This window comes from Acromyrmex echinatior, chromosome 3 (genome assembly GCF_024713525.1).
Source record: "Acromyrmex echinatior isolate Ae372 chromosome 3, ASM2471352v2, whole genome shotgun sequence".
NCBI classification, from domain to species: domain Eukaryota; kingdom Metazoa; phylum Arthropoda; class Insecta; order Hymenoptera; family Formicidae; genus Acromyrmex; species Acromyrmex echinatior.
This window is the reverse complement of record NC_141854.1, coordinates 14,545,220-14,568,783: the sequence shown is the minus strand read 5'-3', so window position 1 is coordinate 14,568,783 and position 23,564 is coordinate 14,545,220. Positions and strand designations below refer to the sequence as shown.

Here is a 23,564-nt window from a genome sequence, read left to right as displayed (position 1 = left end):
ATAAAATGCAATATTAAGATGGAATAAAATGTCTTTTCCATGTATTACATACATACATGAAAAATCATACAAAAAAAATAAAATTAATTTGAAAGCTAAAGTTGATACTTTCGCGTAGCAATAACGAATTTTAAAGAAAAAATTTGTTGCTAGTGCTACAGCGCTATTTTTACACTATATTTTTTGAAAATTGTCACGTGACAGCTAAATTTAGCGACGGATTCATGTGCAAGACAAAAATACATAGAAAATGATTATTCACATTCGTGACGTAAAAAGAGATCAAATTTTGTCGTACAGTGTAATTACACATATAGTTGCATGATTATTTATAAACTTGATATTTGTGATATTAGTTATTTTATAATAGTACGAGTAATGTATAGATATAGCATATATATGGAAAAATTTCTAAAAATGTCTAAACTAAGACAACAAGAGTGAAAGCGGAATATACAGTTGTATATGTGACAAAGAAACTGTTTCCAAGTTAGAAGCTAGTTTGACCTATCCCACGCAACTATTTACTTAAAGTATTAAAGGGGCAACTCTATTCGCAGTAATTATTATCGTTCGAAATTATTAAGGTCATCTTCATAGATATATACGCTCAATTAATTTTATTATATTGACTTTACTTATATATATAATTGAATGATATATAATTTAATGAATGGTTCTAATTAACTTTTTATGTTTTTTTATTTTGCTATTTTATTTTGATTGCTACCTTACAATAAGATAAGTTATTATGTTTAATAAAATTATTAAATTTCGTGGACATATATTTTGCATAAGAGTACTCATTGTCAGTAATCGCTTAATCGTAAGTTCAAAGTATATATTATTTAAAACAATAATACGGTTATATATTTTATTCACAATAAATTAATTTAATCATTTGTAAAAATCTTTGCAATCAAAGGAACAATATTGTTATATTAATCTATTTTTGGTAGCGATATTTTACATTCTTTCTTTTTTTTATAAATGAGCTAACTTATTCATTAAAAAATAAATATTCAAGAATTACAATAAAAATTTAATTTATAATATTTGCAATATTTTATAAAAGAAGTAATATTAACATTGCAAAAAAATTTGTGCGCAATATGAAGCTTCTTCTGTTCTATGATAAAGCAGAAGCGGCTCGAGCAATGGTTAGAGTGTTTTTATATAGCTTAACGGAGAATTAGCCTAGCTGTGAGTTATTTTTTTACGATCGGAATAGAGTGTTATGTCACGGTCCCTGCCAATGCATATATCTTTATTTTGCTCGAGCATTATCATTTTGAGTTCTCTCTGACACGCTGTCTGTCGCGTTCCCGCTACTGTTATCTGTGCACTTTTATACGACATGTATATGAAAATTATTTGATGATATTTTAAGAGTAGATTATTTTAATCTGTCATTTTTTTAATGAAAACTCAAATAATAACATTTTTTAATATTAAATAATCTTTCAATTGAGATCCTTAAATGAAACTTATTTGATATTCGATAAGAAAACGATATTTTTTTTATATATTTATCTTTTGAATCTTAATTTATTAAACTCTATATTTTTAATTATTTACAAATTAAAAAATATTTGTATGTTTATGCAGAAGTCAAGGATTACTTCAAAGTTAGTTGAAGAATTTAATTCCTAAAATATCAACTGATGATTTTGGCACATTGTCTAGTTTTCTATATCTGTACAAAGCCATGTACACTATATATATTGTGTAAAGAATAGAAAGCTCCTGACACGCTGTTATACACGCTAGTAGACGTAGACGCGTATATATGACGCACTATTTGCGTATTCACGGATGAGCTTTGCGCGTTCTCTTTCGCCGTTTATTACGTCCAATATAGCGTAAAACGAACTTTTTTATATTGTGATTTTTTTAACTATAATGAAGTATAAAGTTCCATTTGTTACTGTAAAAGAATTAAATGTTTAATTAAATATCACAGTCAGTTACAAAGTACTACATTAGTATATCAATATTATCAATATTAATAGTATTTGATTAACATGTTATTATGCTCTCTGTTACGTTCGCGTGTGTAAATTATTTCTCTTCGTTTTTCTTACTATATTGCGTATAAATACGTAAATTGTTTCCATTAAAACGAATACGATACAGCTTGTTTTACAGCAGTAAGGAGTTGTACGAAAAATATAATTAATAATTATTTAGCATTTATTATTTTCTATTATTTCTTTAGTTTTTCAGTTTTTCTATGTAATACACACTTACATTATTTACATTATATTTACATTTGATGCATTGTAAACTAAAAAATTATATCTTAATGGATCTCAAAATTAAATTCATGTTGAAATTAATATAAAATAAACAACATCTATAAGAAAAAAATGAGATAATAAACAAGATCATGAATTTGGATAAGATAATACGCTATTGTGACGCTATTGTGATACCGATATGTTTGCCACCTTCGGAGCTTGTAGTCGCTTCAAGGTGATTTTTTTCCTGTATTTTTTTTTCGTATACCGGAAATTCTCCTGAGTGAACTCGGAAAGGACCGGTAGCATGTTGTCATAGCTCTCTTCTCTGCGCTCTTTAACGATAGTATTGTCCCAAGTAACTTTGATAGCGTGACCCACATGAGAAAGGCTTTTGTAAATATCTTTCCCGCCTCCTGTAATAACCTTCAGATTTTCTGCAAAATTCGCAGTTTTCTTTATTAATGTTAACAAAAATATATTATACATAATGATACTTAATGATTTTATCTATTATCATATCAAGTAACATTTAAAAAGTTGACATGAGAAATTTTTGTACAAAAGAACATTATGATTATTTTATTCCCTCATTGGTATATTTATTTTCAAATCATTTTAATTAATTTTATTATTATAATGCACCTTTTTGCAACTCATGTCAAGTTTTTTAATTTTTACAATATAATTTATTAAAAAATTTTCTTGAGATTGTGAGGTTAAATCTCAAGTAGAACACAAAAGTCATAAGAACATAGTCATTAATAAGTTATTGTCACTTATACTGGCAAATAAAGTGAAGACGTCGTATAATATTATGAATATGTGTTCTGCCTGGGATAGGATTGAAATACTATTACTTACTTTTCTGCATGCCTTCTGACTTTATATATTACATTTATTATCTTTGTATATATTGAATATTTTTACAAAATTTAAAAGGGTAATAGATTATATTTTTTCCTGTTTATAAAGCGTAAAATATAATCAATGTTTTTACGGATTTTAAGTACAATATGTTGTAAGAATTGCGTCGAGCTTTAGAATTTCCTGATAAACTTTAATAATTTATTTTATTTATTGTTCTATATCTTTCTTTTCAAGATTATTCGACAAAATTAATTTTTTGCAAAATTAAAATTTGCAAAAATTTTCTAGTGTTTAATATCAAATGAAGTATAAAATAAACTGAAAGATAAAGTTTTGTTATTTTTCAAAACTTTTTTAGTTTATATTAAATTGATTTTGTTAAGATAAAAATTTAATTTAAGATGTATCATCAGAAGAAGAATGTCTACAAATTCATGAATTCTGAAAAGAAAAAATATCTAATTAATCTCTCCAGAGATTGAAAATAATTTTCAAATTTGTTAGATAATATATGCACGTATTATGAAACTTTGAAAAGTTATATAATGCTGTATATATTCTTATTATACTAGTTTACACATATGTATATATGTGTTTTTAAAAATGTAATGTTTTTCAATTTTTTATTAAATATATTTAATTTTTTAAATAGAATATACTTTATTATTATTGAAATATAAAACTTTTTAAATTTACGATTGCTTTTTGTTCTCCTACAATATTTTTATAATTTTTTCTCATTTTTAAATTTATATAGACTTTTTTAAAGATTTAATTGCATTGACTGCTTCGATTAATTAGTTTTTTGATTAATAATTACTCTTCTCGTTACAAACTAAAATTACAAGTTTTGAGTTGTATTATGTTTCTAAATTACGTTTTTAGTTGTAATATAAACGAAAAAGGAAATAGATTAATCACAATCAAAAGTCTAATGCAATCAAGTCTAATGTATGCTAATTATTTTTCTGCAGCTTATTAAACTCTGCGTCGTAGCATACTGAGCCAATTAAAATGCTGCCATTAGTATTCCTCTTTATTCCTCTTTATCTCAATTGGATATTATCCTACCAAAATCTTATTCCAGTAATTTGCTGGTACATCCGCTGATTTATCCGCTATATTTCCATAAAGATATTACATCAGTTTACAGTTTACGGCAGCTGTGGATTGTTTCCACTTTTCGGCGATACGAACGCCATAGTCTGGTCCGCGGCAGTACTCGTTATGTAAATTATTTTCCCAGGTGTTACAATAAGATGAACTTCTTTCCGGATACTGAGTACTCTGTCTGGTGCACCACAAACGGTACGCTGCGCGGTCGAGATGGCATCGAATTCGTGATCGCTTGTTGCGATCATTCTGACTACTGCAATCGCGATCTAAGGCCTTCCTTTCCTACTTACGAGTCCAGAGGTCGGTCGAATTCTCACTTTGCGAACCACCTCGAAGGAGGTACAATAAATTGCAGCTAAAGCGGCTGCCGCGAGATTCCTCGCCTCCAAGGTTGCTCCTGCTACAAAGTTCATTTCTCCGCTGAATGAGATACTGGCAAAAACAAAATGATCATTAAATTCGAAGGATTCAATGGCGGAAATACTGAATATTTATTTGAGTCATAAAAGAAATAAGTTCTTTAAGTAAAAATTGAAAGGAAATTTTAAACATTCTGTGATTCGAGTAAAAAATTGATAGTAATTTGTTTATTAAAATAATACGTGTTAAAGATAATTCGTAAAATGATTACGGAAAGTTATATTGTGTTTATTAATAAAGTTGTTGTATTAATTTTTGTGTAATATAATTATAGCTTATTTAAAGATATTTTTTCTGTAGTAAATATATTTTTAAAAAAGGGGGTTTTTATTAGAGATTATTACTACTAGATTAATCGTATTAGCACAATGTAAATATTATTAATATTTGGTAAGCAATTTAATAGATTAATAATATGGTTTGACTATATTTATTTGTCTTTAAATTCCAGCTTTTTATCTATTCAATTTTATTGGGAAGAAACCAGTATTATGTAATGATAGATTTATTATATTAGAACTTTACAATTTTACGATATAAACTTTTACATTTTTTAATGAAAAAATTTAGATATAGTTTTTTATATCTATTTAGTGTGGAATGTAATATAATCTAAGTAATAAAAGATTGAATAATTTTGTTATAATATTAATTGCTATTCACTGCTAAAAGCTTCTTTTTTATTATTAAAATTTATTTATATCTTTAATATTTTATTATTGCTAATAAATGTAGTTTAAAATTTTTTATTTAACTGTTAAATATCTTGCATTAACATTTTTAAATAAAATATTTTTGCTTTAAGTAGAATGTTAAGTTAAAAATTTATATTTTGTTTTTACAATTTTTTATTAATAAATTAATGATTCGTTTTTATTTTAATATTGTAAAGCTTTTATTGTGTCTTAAATTTCTATTTTTATAAAATTATTAACTATTACTTATTACATTTTGAAAATAGTTTATGTCGATTATTTTGTAATATGTTTATCGAGACAAAGCAACTTATGGTCGGATGCATTTCCTGCCTTGTCCTCCGTTCTGAATGGATCAGCCATCCGTGATATGATGCAAGCGATAGGTTTTGCTTTTGTAATCGTTGAGTTGCAATAAAATGATTTACACGGATAACTAACAACAGCTATCGCGTATAATTGCGTCTGATAACTTAGCAAAATTAAGTAAATGAATTATTGATTGAATTCTAAGCATTTAAAACATGAACGATAAATTTATTTTTAAAAAATATTGAAATTGTATCGACGTTTTGAGATGTCAAATTATTCTAAATCGACTAATTGACAAGTTTATAATCAATTAAGTCATAATTCATCTGTTAAATTATCTATTTCTTATGATATTTTTATGAGCACGTTGTTGTATAACTTATATATAACTTATATAATAATGTATGTAATAAATTATGTAATAATTTACGCATTTAAAACTCTTGATTTACGTATTCAATGACGCAATAAAGTTCGGAAAGTAAGAAAAAAACTATAAATTTATATTTTGCCATTGAATCCTGACAAATGCAATCTGCGAAATTTTTCGAAGCTTTAATGTCAATAGCACTTAGAAGCAATGGCAGATTTATATATTCCAAAGTCAGTCTATGATTAAATTCTATTGTTATCCTTCATATACCTTTTTTGTATAATGCATGATTACAAAACAAAGTTAATTACATTTTGGTCTTTTACTGCTTTTACAATTTTTTTCTGTTTTTATAATTTCTTAATTTAGTTTATAAATATTTTTTCTCTGCCGTATATAAATTTGTCATTGTTTTACGGCGCTTCAGCTTTTTGTTTTGCGAATTATAAATTAGCGGGAAAAAGACTTTTCCGATGGCAACCTTGGTAAGGCATGCGTGCGACAGTGATGAGAAAAGCGGGGTATCGATTATCGATTTTCTACGCTTTTGTGAATTGTCTGGGCGCGCACTTTTCACACCACTCTCTCCTCTGTATTCCCCCATGTTTCATGTTCTCGCGTCATTTATCTTGCTTGTGCCAAACTGACAAGACAAGGAAAGGACAGAATGGCTGCCATCAACCGACAGTTCTCTGTATCCTGATCGCGTTCGTCGTGGTTTTTTGTTTTTAAACGATTATTTTATCAAATAAAAATCGATATTTTGTTATTACTACAGAATAGTGTTACTGTTTCGTTACATAATGCGAGATATAAATTACGCAATTCGTAATTATCTTTAGACAGCGTTTGAGATTATATAAACATATATAACATATTATAATGTTTTAAATTTATTATTTACTTATGTATATTTATTGCATTTAACTTTTAATATTCTAACGTTAAATAAAAATGATTCAAATAACAATTAAATTTAAACAATTTAAATTTAAACTTAATTATTTAACTTTAATTATTAATTTAGACGTTTATTTTTTATTTTAATTAAACGTTTTATTATTTATTTATGGCAAAAGTGAATTTTAAAAAATTACTTTCTATTAGATTTCAAATGTATGTATATATTTCGACAGCGTTATTGAATTGTGCACTCATATATGTATACTGTCATTTTCTGTTCGTACATCTCCTGTTCGTAATAAAGAGGGGATGCAGATAACGTACGTTCTGTGTACGTTACGTATAGATAAGATAATACTAGTCTGTCTGTATGTATATACAATTATACACGTGCCAGTGAATTTTGCAACGCGAACAAAATTTGATAAAAAATTCGAGGACATTCCACACAGTCTATCATTTCATATACAATTGAGAGTACGTTAACCTTAAAATACTTTTCTGGTATTGCATTAATTGTTAAAATATTTTTATAATTTTTACAAACTCATGTATTTTAAATTAAATAAATATATTATGCAATTGTGTGCACACACACATACACACACACACACACACACACACACACACACACACACACACACATGTGACTTATTCATTAAAAGATTTATTTAAATCATAGAAATAAAAATGTAGTTGTTCCTTAAGATAAATAAGTTTAACAAACATATTAAAAATAATTGATTTAATGAAAATTTCATGAAATAATGTTGAATGGGAACGAAATTTTGTAATATTTTTACTGATAACATTCAGACTATCAAATAATCTCACATAGTTCCGATCATAATTCAATTGGTTGAAATTGTTCCAATTATATATTAAAAATCGCTATATAAATCGAATTTCCTATTTTAAAAAAGATTCTGTTTAATTAATTATATTAAAACGTTTGCATAAACGCTAATAAATTAAATTAAAAATTTGTGTTGCTTCTTAAAATAATTAATTAATGATGGTCCATCCTTATAAAAAAATCATAGAGTTATTAATAATTGCACATGTGTACATATGATTACAAAACTTTGTAATAAAGGATAACTGGGCGAAATATTATAATAAATAAGTAGTTTTAGCTAAGAGACAGCTGAAATTGCAATTTGATGTGTTATGTAATAATCTAGACTCGTATTCTCTATATCTTATCTCAGTATATTTAAAGGTGGGCGAATTTTTTTCATACATCTATTTTTATGCTAAATGTTTTTATATAAATGAAAGCAATATAATAAACTATCATAAATTTTTAGTAATAAAATTGTTGAATAATTAACAATAATAGAATCATTTATTTATTTATTTGTATTATATTTCTAATTTAATTATTTATGTATTATTAATATAAGCCTAGAACTATTTGGAAAATATATCATTGATATCTATACATATACCAATGGATTTCGATCGCGAATAGAAGCGGACATTGAGAACGAAGGTATAATTTGCCAAGCGCAAACGAATAGCTTCTCCCGGAATATAAAGTAACGAGGCGTGCACAACACGATTTGGACAAAGGGATGACGGGACAGGCTGGAAGCGATATTCGATTGTACGTGGTCTAATAAATCCGCGAGGACATCCAGTTATATCGGCGGATATCATTGCAGCAGCGATTTGATCGATACTAGCCCGAGATGCATACGTTATGTGTTCACTTATGGAATTTGATATTCACGTGGCAGTTTAATCAGCTCCAATGAGAATTTACTAGCATATGGAAAATATTTTCGCATTGGACCAGTAGTTATAACATTATCAATATTGAAACGTATAGCATCATTAATTCTATACGACTCTGTCATATTTGACATTCTTGGTTCTATTTAATTAAAAAGTATCTGTTTTTCTATAAAAGTAAATTAAACGGAAATTGATTAAATTTAAATAAAAAAGTGTAACACTTCCGTTGGATAATAAATGTTTTTTCATATTTTTAGTTTTATATATTTTTAAATAAAATAATATATATTGCAGGGAGGGGGAAGAGAGATGGAACGGTAATAAATCTATTAAATTTGACAATTTTTTAAATTTACATATGTACTGATAAAAAAAATAATAAATAATATAACACAAAAATATAATAATAGTGTTTTTATTTTGCTGCATTATTTAATACTTTTAAACTTTTTTTCAATTAAAGTATATTATTATAACATTTAATTTATACATATATATATTAAAAGTCTAGTGTTTTTTCTTGTAATACTGAAAATATCAACATTACAATATTATACATTTCTTTCTGTCGATTATAAATAAAAACATTATGTGACGAAACAGAAGCCTATAAACATTAATTATTATTTAAATGACGTACGATACTTTTATAAACAATATTTTTTATAAATAATATTTTTATTAATATTACCAAGATGCATATTCTCTCATTATTATTAGAAGATTCATTGTTGCTGTGCGATCATTCATCAGTGAATCGTTTCTCGCCATGTTGCCTGTCATCTCATTGAAATCTTCACAGGAATCAATATCCAATTATATCGTGATTCGTCCTATCTATCTACACATCGCGATAATCCTGTCGATTGAATTTCGTGATTGTTTGATTTCGTGATGAATGTATAGTTTGTTTTACATATCTACGTATATCCAATTTTATCTTTCAAAACTCTGGTTTACAAAGCTTTTATATCTGGAGAATAATATCGATACGTCTATTATAATTTTAATTCAGAAAAAGTTAAATTACAAATTTTTGAAAAATTATTAATTGGATTTATTAGTTGGATTTAGTTATCTATTTTGTAATTCAGATTTATAGAGATGACTTTCAATAAAAATTTATTTAAAAATTACTTAACTATCGCAATTTTTTGATACATTACGTCAAATATTTTCATATTAAAAAATTAACTTTAAAGATATATAATATATGTATAAGTAAAATATAAATATAAATATAAAAATAATATTTATTTTAAAATAATATTTATACTACATTTTTGTATAAGTCTATCAATATATTTTACAGTAGATTAGTTCTTTTTCAGATTGTTGCAATAATTTATTTTGTTGTAAACATAAAATTGTGAATTATTGAACTAACACGATTTGAAATAAATAAATTATTTATTCAAATGAATAAATAGTTTTTGCTCAGCATTTTATAACAATTTAATTGGCTGTTTCAGACATCGCTTAATACCATTTTCACTTAATATTTGTGTGATGAATTTTGATAAATAATTGATTAATAGCATTTGTGTGACTTGAAAGAATATACTGTAATGCTCTTCAATTTCGTTATTCGCAGGTAAGTCAATTTTGTATTTAACGTGCTACTGACGTCTCGAGATATGTTAGAAATGTCTATCTTTGTTCTACGTTGCATATCACGGTAGAATAAGGATTACTTCGGATTCAATACATAGAACATTCTATGATTAGGGATTCAGTGGAAAAAAACATTATTTAGATATATAAATGAGGATAAAAACTACGACAAATAATGATTATTTTAGTCACAGTTTGTATCATTAATATCTGTCAAAAGATTATAAAAATAAAAAATCTAAGACTGTTTTGCATATCTTATTTGATTTATACGATGACTTAATTTAAACTAGTATTAAAATTTAAAATTTGAAATTAACAATTAAGATATACAAAGTAACTGAAAATAATAAAGATTAGCGATTAAAATAACAGCAAATTATCGAGGCGCAGTTGTACGTTGATGCATCATTCAATTTCAAAGAGGTTCTTAGAACATCTTTCAATCCCGTGAGTTTCAGAGGTTTAGCCATGAACCAAGCTATTGATTACTAAAATGATCAGACCGAAATCCTGTCCACGTTGCACTATATCTGTTAAATGTGTTTGTTTAACTGTTGTCAGTATAGAAATCGCTTTGCTTTAACTGTTTTATTAACATTTTGTAACATAATGTCTTCGCATTTTGGTATACGTAGGTCTTCTGTATAAGTTATATATCTTTTTGCTTTACGCTTTTTTTTAACGCCTACATTTCATAGCTTTTTTCTTTGAAAATCTCTACTCACATTTGCTTGTTTTCGAATCAACAATGCATAATAGTGATTTTAATCAATTCATGTATTTTTATTCGAAGTTTTTTTGCTTCTAAGATCAGAGATATATTCAACGTTTGTTTTAAATAAATATGAACTTACACAGCACATTTATTCGATGTCGCATGGATAACATCTATACTACTGGATATCTATATTACTGACGTCTAATGTCGTTTAAACACATCACGAAATGTCCATGCGACGTCATGTGCTGTAAATTTAGAGAGAGTAAATTTAAAAAATAATTTATTGAAAAAATTATGAAACAATTTATTTAATTATGTGAACAAATAATATTACTAAATATCAACAAAAATAAATAACGCATAAAAAAGTACAATTGCTTTAGATTTTTTTCTCTTATTACTAAAACTACGTTTAAGAAAATTTTTTTGCATTCATGTAATTTGTAAATTTTGAAACAATAGTTTACTCATCCAGGAATACACGTTACAAGTTGAATGTCTCTGATATTGGTACATCATACCTTCAGTATGATAACGTGTACAATACAGCGTCATCGAAGTTGAATTAGCGTTTATCCGTCGATGCTCGTACGTGCAAATAATAACTGAATATATCTTGCCGAAAGTATCGTCGAGTGGTGATGACGCAACATGGGTTACCTGGAAAATGGCCTTGACGATAGCAGTACCAATATGCGCGATCTGCGTGGTCGTAATGGCAATCTATCATATACACATGACCAAAAAGAGGCCGGCTAGGCACTTTCCGGATGACTCGCTGGAGGCTCCGGACCGACCAATTCTGGGCGGCGTCACTATCAGGGACATGTTGGAGATGACTACGAGTGGGAGTGGCTCAGGTAGGTCAAATTAAATTAAAGTTCATCATTTAAAACTAGTATGAAATGATAAGATAATAGGTAAATATCTTTTGAATCTTTAAGAAAAGAAAAATCTTTTGATAGAAATATATTAGTCGTTCTTTGTTATAGTTATTATGGGTACATATTTATTAGCAAATGATTAAGATGCAGATAATTATAATAATTGTAATTTACATTTTATATATATATATATATATAATATTATTAAAAATTATACAGATTTCATACAGAGAGTTGTTATTTTACAGTTTTTTATTACAACATTAGTAAATGTGTAGTAAATTTTTATAAAATATTATTAATTTGCTTCATTAGTCTTAAAAAATAATATATGAATATAAACAATATATAACTATATATAAGTATACTCCTTTTGCATACACACAAAAATACAGATGCATCATTACATTAATTAGCTCATTGAATTTAAATTGCTAAATGAATCTATAACTCAGATTTGTTTACTAATAGATTCTTTTACAAAGTCATGTATTTGTACACACGTTAACCCTCGTCTTTCGTCAGGCATGGTACACAAACACGTAATGCGTGAGTCATGTTTAATACTGAAATTTACGTTCTCCAATGTCCATCCTCTCTCAAGTAGGCCTGCCACTTCTGGTACAACGGAGCATAGCGCGCCAGATTCAGCTGGTAGAAACGATCGGAAAAGGCCGCTTCGGCGAGGTATGGCGCGGTCGTTGGCGCGGCGAAAATGTTGCTGTAAAGATCTTCAGCTCGCGAGAGGAGAGATCTTGGTTCCGGGAAGCCGAAATTTATCAGACGGTGATGCTGAGGCATGACAATATTCTAGGTTTTATCGCTGCCGATAACAAAGGTGTGAATTTTTTTTATATACTTAATTTAAAATTCTAGTGAAATCGAAAATCGTACTTAAAAAATAGTTTACTGCTTTTTCAACTTTCCATGATTTTTAGGATATTTATTACGCTTGTTTTATTAATTTAAAAGAGAATTTTAATACGAATCATTGTTACCTTCTGTGCCAAAATAAAAAATATATAATTATAAAGTAAGTTAACATGCTAATTTATTATTAATAAGAAATACGTTTATATTTAAAAAAATTAAATTAAATTTAACTGGTTTAATTTATCTAACAAATTTATTTTCTGAAAATGTTTCGAGCGCACGGACGAGCTCTTCAGATTGATATGAAACATTCAAAGGCTCTCTTTATCGATTTTCTTTACATATTTTATCATCTTGTACGTTACTTGAGAGCTATTACGATCGAATTATGTCTTCTGAATAAATTGTGAATTGGAATGACGGGTCATTTTGTTCCTTTTCAGATAACGGCACGTGGACACAGCTATGGCTGATAACGGATTATCACGAGAAGGGCTCGCTCTTCGATTACCTCAACAGATCGACCGTCGACACGAACGGTATGATAAGGATGGCCTTGTCGATCGCCACTGGCTTGGCACATCTTCACATGGAAATAGTCGGCACGCAAGGCAAGCCGGCCATCGCTCATCGGGACCTGAAGTCAAAAAATATCCTTGTGAAGACTAATGGTACCTGCGCCATAGGCGACCTCGGATTGGCCGCCAGGCACGACGTAATCACGGATACCGTCGACATTCAGCTCAACAACAGAGTCGGCACGAAGAGATACATGGCGCCTGAAGTAATTATATTGCCATGTAAAAGAAGATTCTTCTGATTCGAAAGATAAAAAGCAAAATTATTTATAAAAGTATCTTGTATATAAGGTTTTAGGAATCGTCAATTATGAATTAGAAATTAAATTATCAAATATAATTTGTTTGAAAATTTTTTGTATTATTTTTGTTTAAAAATGTCATTTTTATATTTTTAAGTAGAATTTTCTCAAAAATGTGATGTGATTGAACAATTAGCGGATTCTCTTTCAATGACAAAAGAAGATCTATAAGAATTACTTTGTCTATTTTGTGGTCTCAAAAAAAATTTAAATTTGTCGGACACTATTATTAAACAATAAAAATAGCAATAAAAGATAAGACGCGATGGTTTGCACTCTTGTCAGTCAGGAAGACGGTTCTTCGGTAATTCATACTAACGTTTTCTGCTTTCAGGTTCTTGAAGAGACGATAAACATGAACCACTTCGACTCATTCAAGAGGGCCGACGTGTACGCACTCGGTCTGATCCTTTGGGAGATTGCTAGACGTTGTAATGTCGGTGGAATTCACGACGAGTATCAGTTGCCCTTTTACGACTTGGTGCCTTCCGATCCAACTATCGAGGAAATGCGGAAAGTCGTGTGCACTGATCGACAGCGGCCATCGATACCGAATCGATGGCAGTCGATCGAAGTGAGTATTAAAACAACAAAAGTATATAGTTTAGATTACTAATTTTACTTAGAATAATTAAAAAATTTTACTTAGAATTATTTGAAAATAAATTAGAAATAAAATATATATACATACAGCTTTAATTAATAAATTATTTTGTTTATGTAATATTTATGTTTGTATATTAACATTCACATGACTTGAAAATGTAGTGTAATGAGAAATATAATAATTAAATAATTATAAAATGCAATTCATAGCAATGAAAGATAAAACGAATTAAAAAAAATAGTATTTACTTTAAAAATTTAAATATTATTTCAACTAAAATTACATTTTATTAAAACTACAATAAGAAAGTTTGTACAGAAAGAATGATTTTTTAAAATATAATATCTCAAAATTTAGATAGATACAGATCTAAAAATAATTTTGTTAGATCATCAAAATAATTGTATGTAGGAAACTCAAGCATGATGAGCAACGCTGCAAAATGTTTTGACATTCTAGCAATCAGTTTGTCTTACATAATTATTCTGATGGTTCAACAAAATTATTTTTAGATTTGTATCTAGCTAAATTTTTAGATATTTTAACAAAACTGTTTTTTCCGTAAAGATAAAATTAATTTCTAAAAAAATATTAGATAAGTTAAATTAATTAATTAATAATTTATTATTTACATAGGCTTTGCAAGTAATATCGAAAGTAATGAAGGAATGTTGGTATCACAATGCCGCCGCCAGGCTAACCGCACTCAGGATCAAGAAATCGCTCGCTAATTATGGCGCTATAGACGACCTGAAATAGATTAAGCTGTTGCCGAGCTCTTCAACAGAAAAGCGACAAAAGTCGATTGAATCATATATGCAAATGTTGCTATTTTGAAATTTGACGCGATAGAGCTTCCGGCAGGATGAAGAAATATTTCGCGTAGTCGAGAAGAATCTGGAACAGACTAAATGGAGTTACGAGATTCTTTCTTATGTGAGATTGGCCTCAATCGAATAAAATACTGTATGAATAGATTGATATCGCTTTGCGGAATTGTAAGAGATAAAAAATAGAATGGATTTTTACGCGTGTTGATTGTTTCGATGGGTAGCGTGCGAGCTATAGGAAACATTATTTCAGCCCTAATATATCGCGACCTGATGATCGATGACTCTGTTGAATGGATCAACAGGCAATCACAATACGCGTTCGGTTAATCGAACGATCGCTCAATTACACGCCACTTACATTGACACACGCGAACACTAACACATAAAAAAAAGAATTCAAACCGCTGCATATTTATTACCATAATATTAAGATAATGAAGTATACAAATTTATTATATAGCAACATTTATTGATTAATAATGAGGAACAGTACTCGCATATACACACGTATATAATTATATATTACATATATATATATATATATATATATATTCCTGTTATCTTGGAATAATCGAGTCGATTAACCGAACCATCTATTGTTTAGATGATCTTATAAACAAGTTACCTCAGTGAAATGATCACTATGCTCGTGCAAAGTATATCGATTAGCCGAAAGTAATCAGGATGTCGCGCAAGATTTAAACGTATCAATTCAGCTCCGACTGGATGTGTTGGCAAATTATAAGCGAAGAAAGCTATACAGGAACATTTTTTAAATTTCATTTCCAAAAGTGTTATCGTGAAAATTTCCTATTTTAATGCAAAAATTATGATTACATGTGTGGTATAGGGAGCCTATATATGCCATACATCATGTTATACAAAGAAAATACGTGTCTTTTTATTTTTATTTTTCTGAAAAAAGTGCCGAGTTGATAAAAATGATTGTACAGGGTAGATAGGAAAACCGGACAACCGAGTGACTAATGTTGACGTATCCAATAGTGATAATTTGAATAAGGCGGATCTTCTCGTCGAGAAATTCTCTAGTGAATTTTTGCATTCACTGACAAAATTCACAGTCTTAATGAATTGTTAACAAAAATACTCACCTTTCCTTCAGTGTGTGAGATGTCGTGAAATTTTGGCACATCGTCCGGTTTTATTTGTCGACCCTATACGTATACTCTTAATATAGTAGATACATACGAATGTTTTGCTCAAGATGAATATTTTTGCGAGATCATGCGGAAAGTAAGCGTAAGGATACGCGAGGTTTTTGAAATGTGTTTTCTTTGTAATGTAGGAAAGCTGACATTGAAATTGAGGCTGATATTAAGCTCAAAAGCACGCGTATATCGTGAAAAAAAAAACGCAAGAGGGTATGAGAAACGTGTGAGAATGTAGAAACGTGTGAATTGAACTAGAATTGGTACAAGAAGGAGAGAAAAAGTGAAAAACAGATTTGATAAAAAAAAAGAGAATCATTGGAGAATTCATATTTTCGGGTATTTTTTCGCGGAATAAAGTAAAGTACGAAATGCAGCAAAGATGGGATCGATTGTGTATATCAGAGGACGCATATATAGTTAGGCAAGAAGAAATCAACTGATACTAATATAGTTGTAAACTTTTGAGACAACTTCTTGAACTTTGTTACTTCATTTTTAATAACGCGATCTTTTTAATAATGGAGAATGCCGCAGACAAATTTTCTGCATATGATTGAACCAAAAAGAAATATTAAAAAAGTTTAATATTAAAATGTAGTTCTTAACCAGTAAGTGTAAGATAATATATAAGATTATGTATATAAGAGAATAATAACATTTTTAAGAAAAATTAAATAAAGAAATAATATTTTCAAGTTGGTTTCTTCTGGCTCTACTATGTCCAAGTGCTCTTTGGATAATTTCTATCATATTTATGTTAAATAGATGTTGAAGAAATTCATCCATTTATCAAATGCTGTTTTATAAACTTTTTTCAAAAACTCCGAACATAAAGTCTTCAGATGAATTTACATCTACGCGCTGTATTTCGATGGATTAAAAAGCAATCGTAGTGCTTGAGGTAAATATAACTTTGATATACTGTAAGATAAGAATGCGACGAGTATGCGTATGGGACGTCTCTCCTTGAAACATAATTATGAGTTTCGTCGAAGAACGGGAGAAACCGTTTTATTTATCTGCAAACGGATTCTTCTTTTCTTCAATGAATAATGGATTATATCGATAGTGTATAGTGTATATTTCTTTGACAAAATGAGAAAGAAATATGACGATTAATTTGGAATGAAAGATAGTAAGCGAGCAAAGCGTGCGATAGAATACAAGAGAACAGGAAAATAAGAATCTTCGTCATCCAATAGTCAACGTAAAAGTTTGCGAGGTTACAATTATTATCATTATATTATAGAAGAAATAACGGAGAATCCTTTGTATCCTGAATACATAATCATATTTTTATATTATTTTATACCGATGACGTCGATTTGAATGTCTTTCTAATTTTCCTCTTCCGTTTTTACATGATCGCAACGTTCCGACCCAGTTATATAATTTCATAACGATGACACTATACTTATTAATTCTTTATATATGTCTGTAAATCAGTGTTGATAATTCTTAATTTGTGACATAATTCAATTTAAACGATATATTTTATTAGAGATAATTTCATAGGAGAATTTTTTCTTTAATAGGAGCAAATTATAAATAACTACAACAAAAAATTTTTTATATTTTCTCAGAATTAAAATTTATCAATACCAACAATTTAAATAAAATATTTATTAGCATTTTTATTGAAATAATATTAAATAAAATTTTTATTAGGTGTTGGAATTAATTCGTAGCGTTTTACAAGTGATGGGAAGTACTTTCATTAATGTATTTTTTAATGCTCATGTGAAATAAATAACATTCTTTCATTAAAAAACGCTACGAATTAATTCCAACACCTAATATTTAATATTAAAAATAAGTATTTATACTTCTTTAACATCGTTGATGACAAAAATAACATCAGATTGCTATCAAGATAGATTTGTAATGCAAATATTTTATTTAAAAAATGCTATTTAACATTTTATTCTAAAACAACAACAAATCTTCAGTTTACTATCTCGGTTGAATAAAATTTTTCAGTGTTGAAATATTATGGGAATTTTAAACATTGTTTAATAAATGTATCGCAAATTAAGATTAATCAGCACTGTAATAATGTAATAGGCATAGCAGAATATGTTTTTAAAAATTAATTTTTTACATTAGCAAGCACAGACAAATATCTTTTATTAAAAAAGTCGAATAAAATAAGACGAAACGATGAATCGTAAATACGATTCATTTATTCTGGAGTGACGTTACAGACATATTGCAATTTGCCGAAAGACTGAGAATCTACGATTAGTAAATAATACATAATTAAGATTGAAGACATTTACCCTTACCTTCAAGTTAATCGAAATCTTAATATTAACTTTCAAAATAGTTTTATTTAATTTTTTATATAATTTATTATTAAAATTTAATCTTTAAATTGCTTTTGATTGACAAAATTATAAAATAAATTCTGTAACGTTTTGAATTTAATTTTTTGTATATTTTTATTGAAACAGACTTTTGATAAGTATTGCATCAAAAATTTTTACTTGTTTTTATTGCTACTGTAACTTCATTCTATTCTTCTAAGAGAGCCATGTTTAACATTTATTTATATTTTGTTATCGGAATTAATTTGAAAATTCACATTTTGATTAATTTAATAATTATTTGTTTCCTATTTTTTGTTATTTAGAAAATAGAAAAAAGACTGAGCTTAGAGCTATTTAGATATTTCTACATTTTCTAAATTTTTTCCTTGCAATACGGTTTTAAACAAATATTTTTATTCTTGAGAAAATTTTTAACTTCTTGATTACAATTAGTAATCAAGATTTTGGAATATTTTTGCTATAAGATAAATTGATAGCAATAGGTGTACTTCATGCGAGTTTTAACAAATTATCATTATAAAGAAACGACAGCTTTACGTTTCTTCATTTATTTTTACTTTTCATACATTCCTGTTACAATATAAGTTAATTTATCATACATAAATAATATAGTCTATATATCGGTGAAGCTTTGCGGTTCTGCAACCTATCAGCGTAATACCGCAAGCTCGATTGATGTCTCCCCTATAACTGTTTCCATACTACTAGTACAATTCTCTGTGCCAATATCTGACTGAGTATTAACTAAAACGACAGAGACAAGATAACAATATACATTATATTTCCATGAATTATATTCGTTCCCAAACGAGGAAAAATATCTTTGATGTAAATTCTTGTGCATTACTACACCAGTTGCAAGCAAAATAAGTACTTGATGGACATTAAGAAACTTTAAAGACATATTGTAGAAAAATTTTAGTTAAATCAATTTTTTCACATGTTTTTAGTAAAAAATACATTTAATATAAGAATTAATAAATTAATTTAAATTACATATATTAACTTGATGGATTGAAAATTTGAATTTACTGAAACAAAAAGATATTTTTCTTCCTCTGCATATAGCCATTGCCAACTATATTTCCAGGCAACGATAAATGGACGTCACTCCCGAATTCATTTTAATGTCAATTGAATTATCGAGATTATAACTGGGTCGCCGAACCGTCGAACAGTCTGACTTACATCTGACAAATGCCGAACTGCCAAATAATATTTCATCTTCTGCACCTTTTTCCGCTCCGTATTGTTTGAACCGTAACACACACTTGTACAAAAGAGTAACAATAAATTAGAAGAGAACGTTGCACAGGCGGCAATGCCAGCGTTAATTCCACTAGTAGGAAGAAACTTGTACCTTTAAAGGCGATTTACCGTCTATTTTGTTTTACGCTTTAGGCGATACCAGTGTTTATAACAATTACCGGTGTAAAGAAAAAATCTTGTTATCGAAGAAAATCGCATTGTTCTGATATTTCATATTGGGTATATATAAGGATTTATTAAACAAAATATATTTTAAAGATATTCCATTTTAAAGTCAACAGAAAGTCAGAAAATTTTGAAATTGTTATGAATAATGTTAACTGTAGTGTTTATACTCTATTTGCTGTGTGATGCAACTGCATAAAATTTATCTTTGCAAATGTTTTATTTCTATAGTATGAAACGCAACAATTGTATACTAATGTAAGTTATTTGTCATATTTTGTTAATATTTAATGTATAAATAATTAATTTAAAATACCCCAAATATTGCAAAAAATTCCTTTTTCTTTTTTATAGAAAAAGGATATGTTTTTTATAAAGCATAATACAATTACAAAATTAAACAATATTAGGTTAGAAAAAGAGTATCGAAAACTGTTCTGAATTTTATAATTAAAAAGTGGTTTTTTTTTTGTAATTTAATCAGAACAGTGCGATTTTTTAATCAATATAATACTACGCATTATATTATATAAATATTATATAAATAAGTTAATTAGCGATTGCTAAAGGTTTATAGACCAAAAATATTTTTCATTTGTTTGGAGAAGATATCGCAAATTTTTAATATTTTTGCAACCTCTAACAAAGAGCTCTTATTCTATTTATTTTTCTCTATATAATTAAACAAGTCTCTAATAATAATTGCGATATTTTGTTTGTAATTAATTATTGTTCTATTCTTTTTTGTGTTGTTTGTTCTTTTGCAGAGTTATATTACATTTTAAAAGATCAGCTCTTACGATTACGTTAAATGTACAATATTATACAAAATTTCGGATATTCGTTTAATCAGCTTGAGCATTATTAGTAAATTTCTAAATTTAAAATTGTAACAATTTGACAAATTCGTCTATTTTTTTCGTTTTATTGTTGTCTAAATTATTGTTGTCTAAATAATTTATTATTTTTTTTTTATTTTGATGCAAGTGAAATGCGTAATAAAGAAGAGAATATAAAAGCTTCCAAATTAAATTGCTTGTAGACGCAATTCTTTGTTTCTTTTATAAATATGTTAAAAGAAATATCTATTAGTAATACTATTAGCGAGGATAAGTTCATCGTTTCATTATTGCTATATCACAATTTCTATTCTCTGTGTTTCCCATTTTATTGTATAATACTCTGTACATAATGGTGTAAATGTTCATCGAAAAAACTTATATATGGATAGAATGCGCACTTGTAATTTTTGTAACAGCAGGGTGATTGAGTTAATGAATGATACCGTTTTAACTTTGATTATTTGTAATTGGGTATGTCGCGTCTCCTCTATTTTTCCATCTACTCTCAAATATATCGCGATAAATATAGTGTCACAGAAGGTTGTTGCTGTTAAAGGTTTATCTCGAAATAAAAGAAATTTGCGAAATGTGTTAACGGCTTGTAATGTAATAAGAATAAAAAAATAATAAATCAGAGAATTTCAACTTATACAAAACGAGGTATATTGTGGGATAAAATCTATATCGAATGAAGTTGTTTGTAAAATATCAAACATCGTGAAATAATGTGCTATAAATACTAAAAAGTAAATACATAAATCGCAAATTAGAATTGTAACAAAAGAAGAAAATGGAGAGCAACAACTCTTTCTATGGGCATATTTTATTAGAGAGCTGCTTGATTTGGTATACATATTCTAAAGACTGAGATGCTTATTTTTCTTGAACTAAAACGATCTATAAACACAAGGTAACAGGATCATAATATTAATATTATAATTTCACAACTAATAATGTAACAGTTTCGTAAACGTGTGTTATATTACATTTATACTGTTGAGTGTGAAATTATATATCATAATATTAATTTTATGTTTTTGTTACTTAGTGTTCAATGCGTTAATGTAGCGTTAATAGAAGCCACGAACTTGCGAGAACATCGATCCAATGAGTTACCGTTTTTTATAATTATCGCAATACTGTATCTCACTTGTCTCGTGGCTCAAACATAGCAAGTGACTTTATCGAACTCGATAAAGTTTTTTCATTTTTTTTTGTTAATAACGAATCACGTTCCACGACTCTTTACGATACGCTCATTCGTTACTAGAATCAAGTTTTCTACGATTTATAAAATAAAACCGGTGACGTGTATGTTAAATCACAACCATTAATTACTGCCGCTGTATAAAGCGTGCCTGGCGGTGTGGATGGATCTTACTATTGTTAATAGATATACGTATCTAATGTTATTAATTATTAATTCTTGATTTTTAATTGGAAATGCGAGATTATTGAAGCCTAACGTATGAGATTTAACAAGAACAACAAATTGATAAAATAAATTTAAGGCATTTATATGATGTACGATTAGAAATAGAATTCTCATACGTTTAGGGCTTCACAAATCTGGCTTCTAAGCGGATCCTACTAATAAACGCCATAGTGGTCCGAAAAAGAAATAATTAGCTCGAATAAATTAAATTTACTTTAATGTATTTCTTTGTTTTTTCTTCTTTGATACCTTTTATCATATCAGATTTTTAAGGATGTATCACACTCATTTTCTCACAAATGGTGTTAATATTTAAATAAATTATATACACATGGAAAGTTGGATTTATAATATTCTATTTTTATTAAACAACAAATTTTCCTTGTTTATTTTTTTATTTGTCAGTTGTTATTATTTAGTTTTTATTTGTTATAATATGAAATTTAAAAGATAATAATAAAAGTTTTAAATTTTTTGTAAATATACTTTACTTTTATAAATATACTTTAAGTGTTTAAAATTATTCACGCAAGATTTCATTGTAATTAATTCTTTGCAGATAGAATGCAATTATACACTAAGTAGCACATGAAGCTTTAAAACGTCTGCAATGACATTATTGCAACTTAAATCACAGTTTTTTTGTCTATTACAGCTACTGCCACAACATCATTATAACGTTTCAATAACATTAACAGCAAAAATGGGATGATATTTTTAGATTTTGAAAACAATGTCACATCCATTTTGACTGCACAGGTATTTTGCTACAAAGAAGTGATCACAACCTCATATTATAACAGTGTGATGCTCTAATAAAGATAAATTAATAAACGGAGAATGTTTTTCACATGTAATTAATATTCGATTAAAGTTAATTTTTTATTTTAAAATTATGTAAAAATATTGATAATAGAATTAAAAAATAATTTTTGCTTTAATTGAACCTATAACAACTTAAAATTTCTGCCATTAAATCAAATTTAAAGATTAATTAATCATTACAACTTATTACAATTTATAATATTATATGTATAAGTATACTAACGCGGACAAATATACGCAAATTCATAAATGCGCTGATTACAGAACTACGCATAGATCATTAAGTAATAATTTTAGAGCCGCATAAATGAACGCATGTGTCTGTTTGACTATTTGCTGTCACATGCTAACTTTATCCTAAAACTGATTATGTTAGTCTTTGCTATGGCATACAAATTATATCTAGATTATTCTAGATTATAATTATTTTGACTGTATTTCT

The 23,564-nt window shown here is 27.7% G+C and overlaps 1 protein-coding gene across 1 annotated transcript in view; it reads left to right on the top strand.

Moving 5' to 3' along the window:
* The window catches only part of babo (TGF-beta receptor type-1 babo), a 41,857-nt gene extending 19,337 nt beyond the window's left edge, over positions 1 to 22,520 (top strand). Inside the window, exons 3-8 of the mRNA XM_011061865.2 lie at positions 4,357 to 4,565; positions 11,634 to 11,867; positions 12,496 to 12,729; positions 13,208 to 13,548; positions 13,979 to 14,218; positions 14,888 to 22,520. Coding sequence (XP_011060167.1) covers positions 4,357 to 4,565; positions 11,634 to 11,867; positions 12,496 to 12,729; positions 13,208 to 13,548; positions 13,979 to 14,218; positions 14,888 to 15,010 — 1,381 coding nt within the window. The 3' untranslated portion in view covers positions 15,011 to 22,520. The remainder of the gene's footprint in view (positions 1 to 4,356; positions 4,566 to 11,633; positions 11,868 to 12,495; positions 12,730 to 13,207; positions 13,549 to 13,978; positions 14,219 to 14,887) is intronic.
* Positions 22,521 to 23,564: the final 1,044 nt, after the last annotated feature.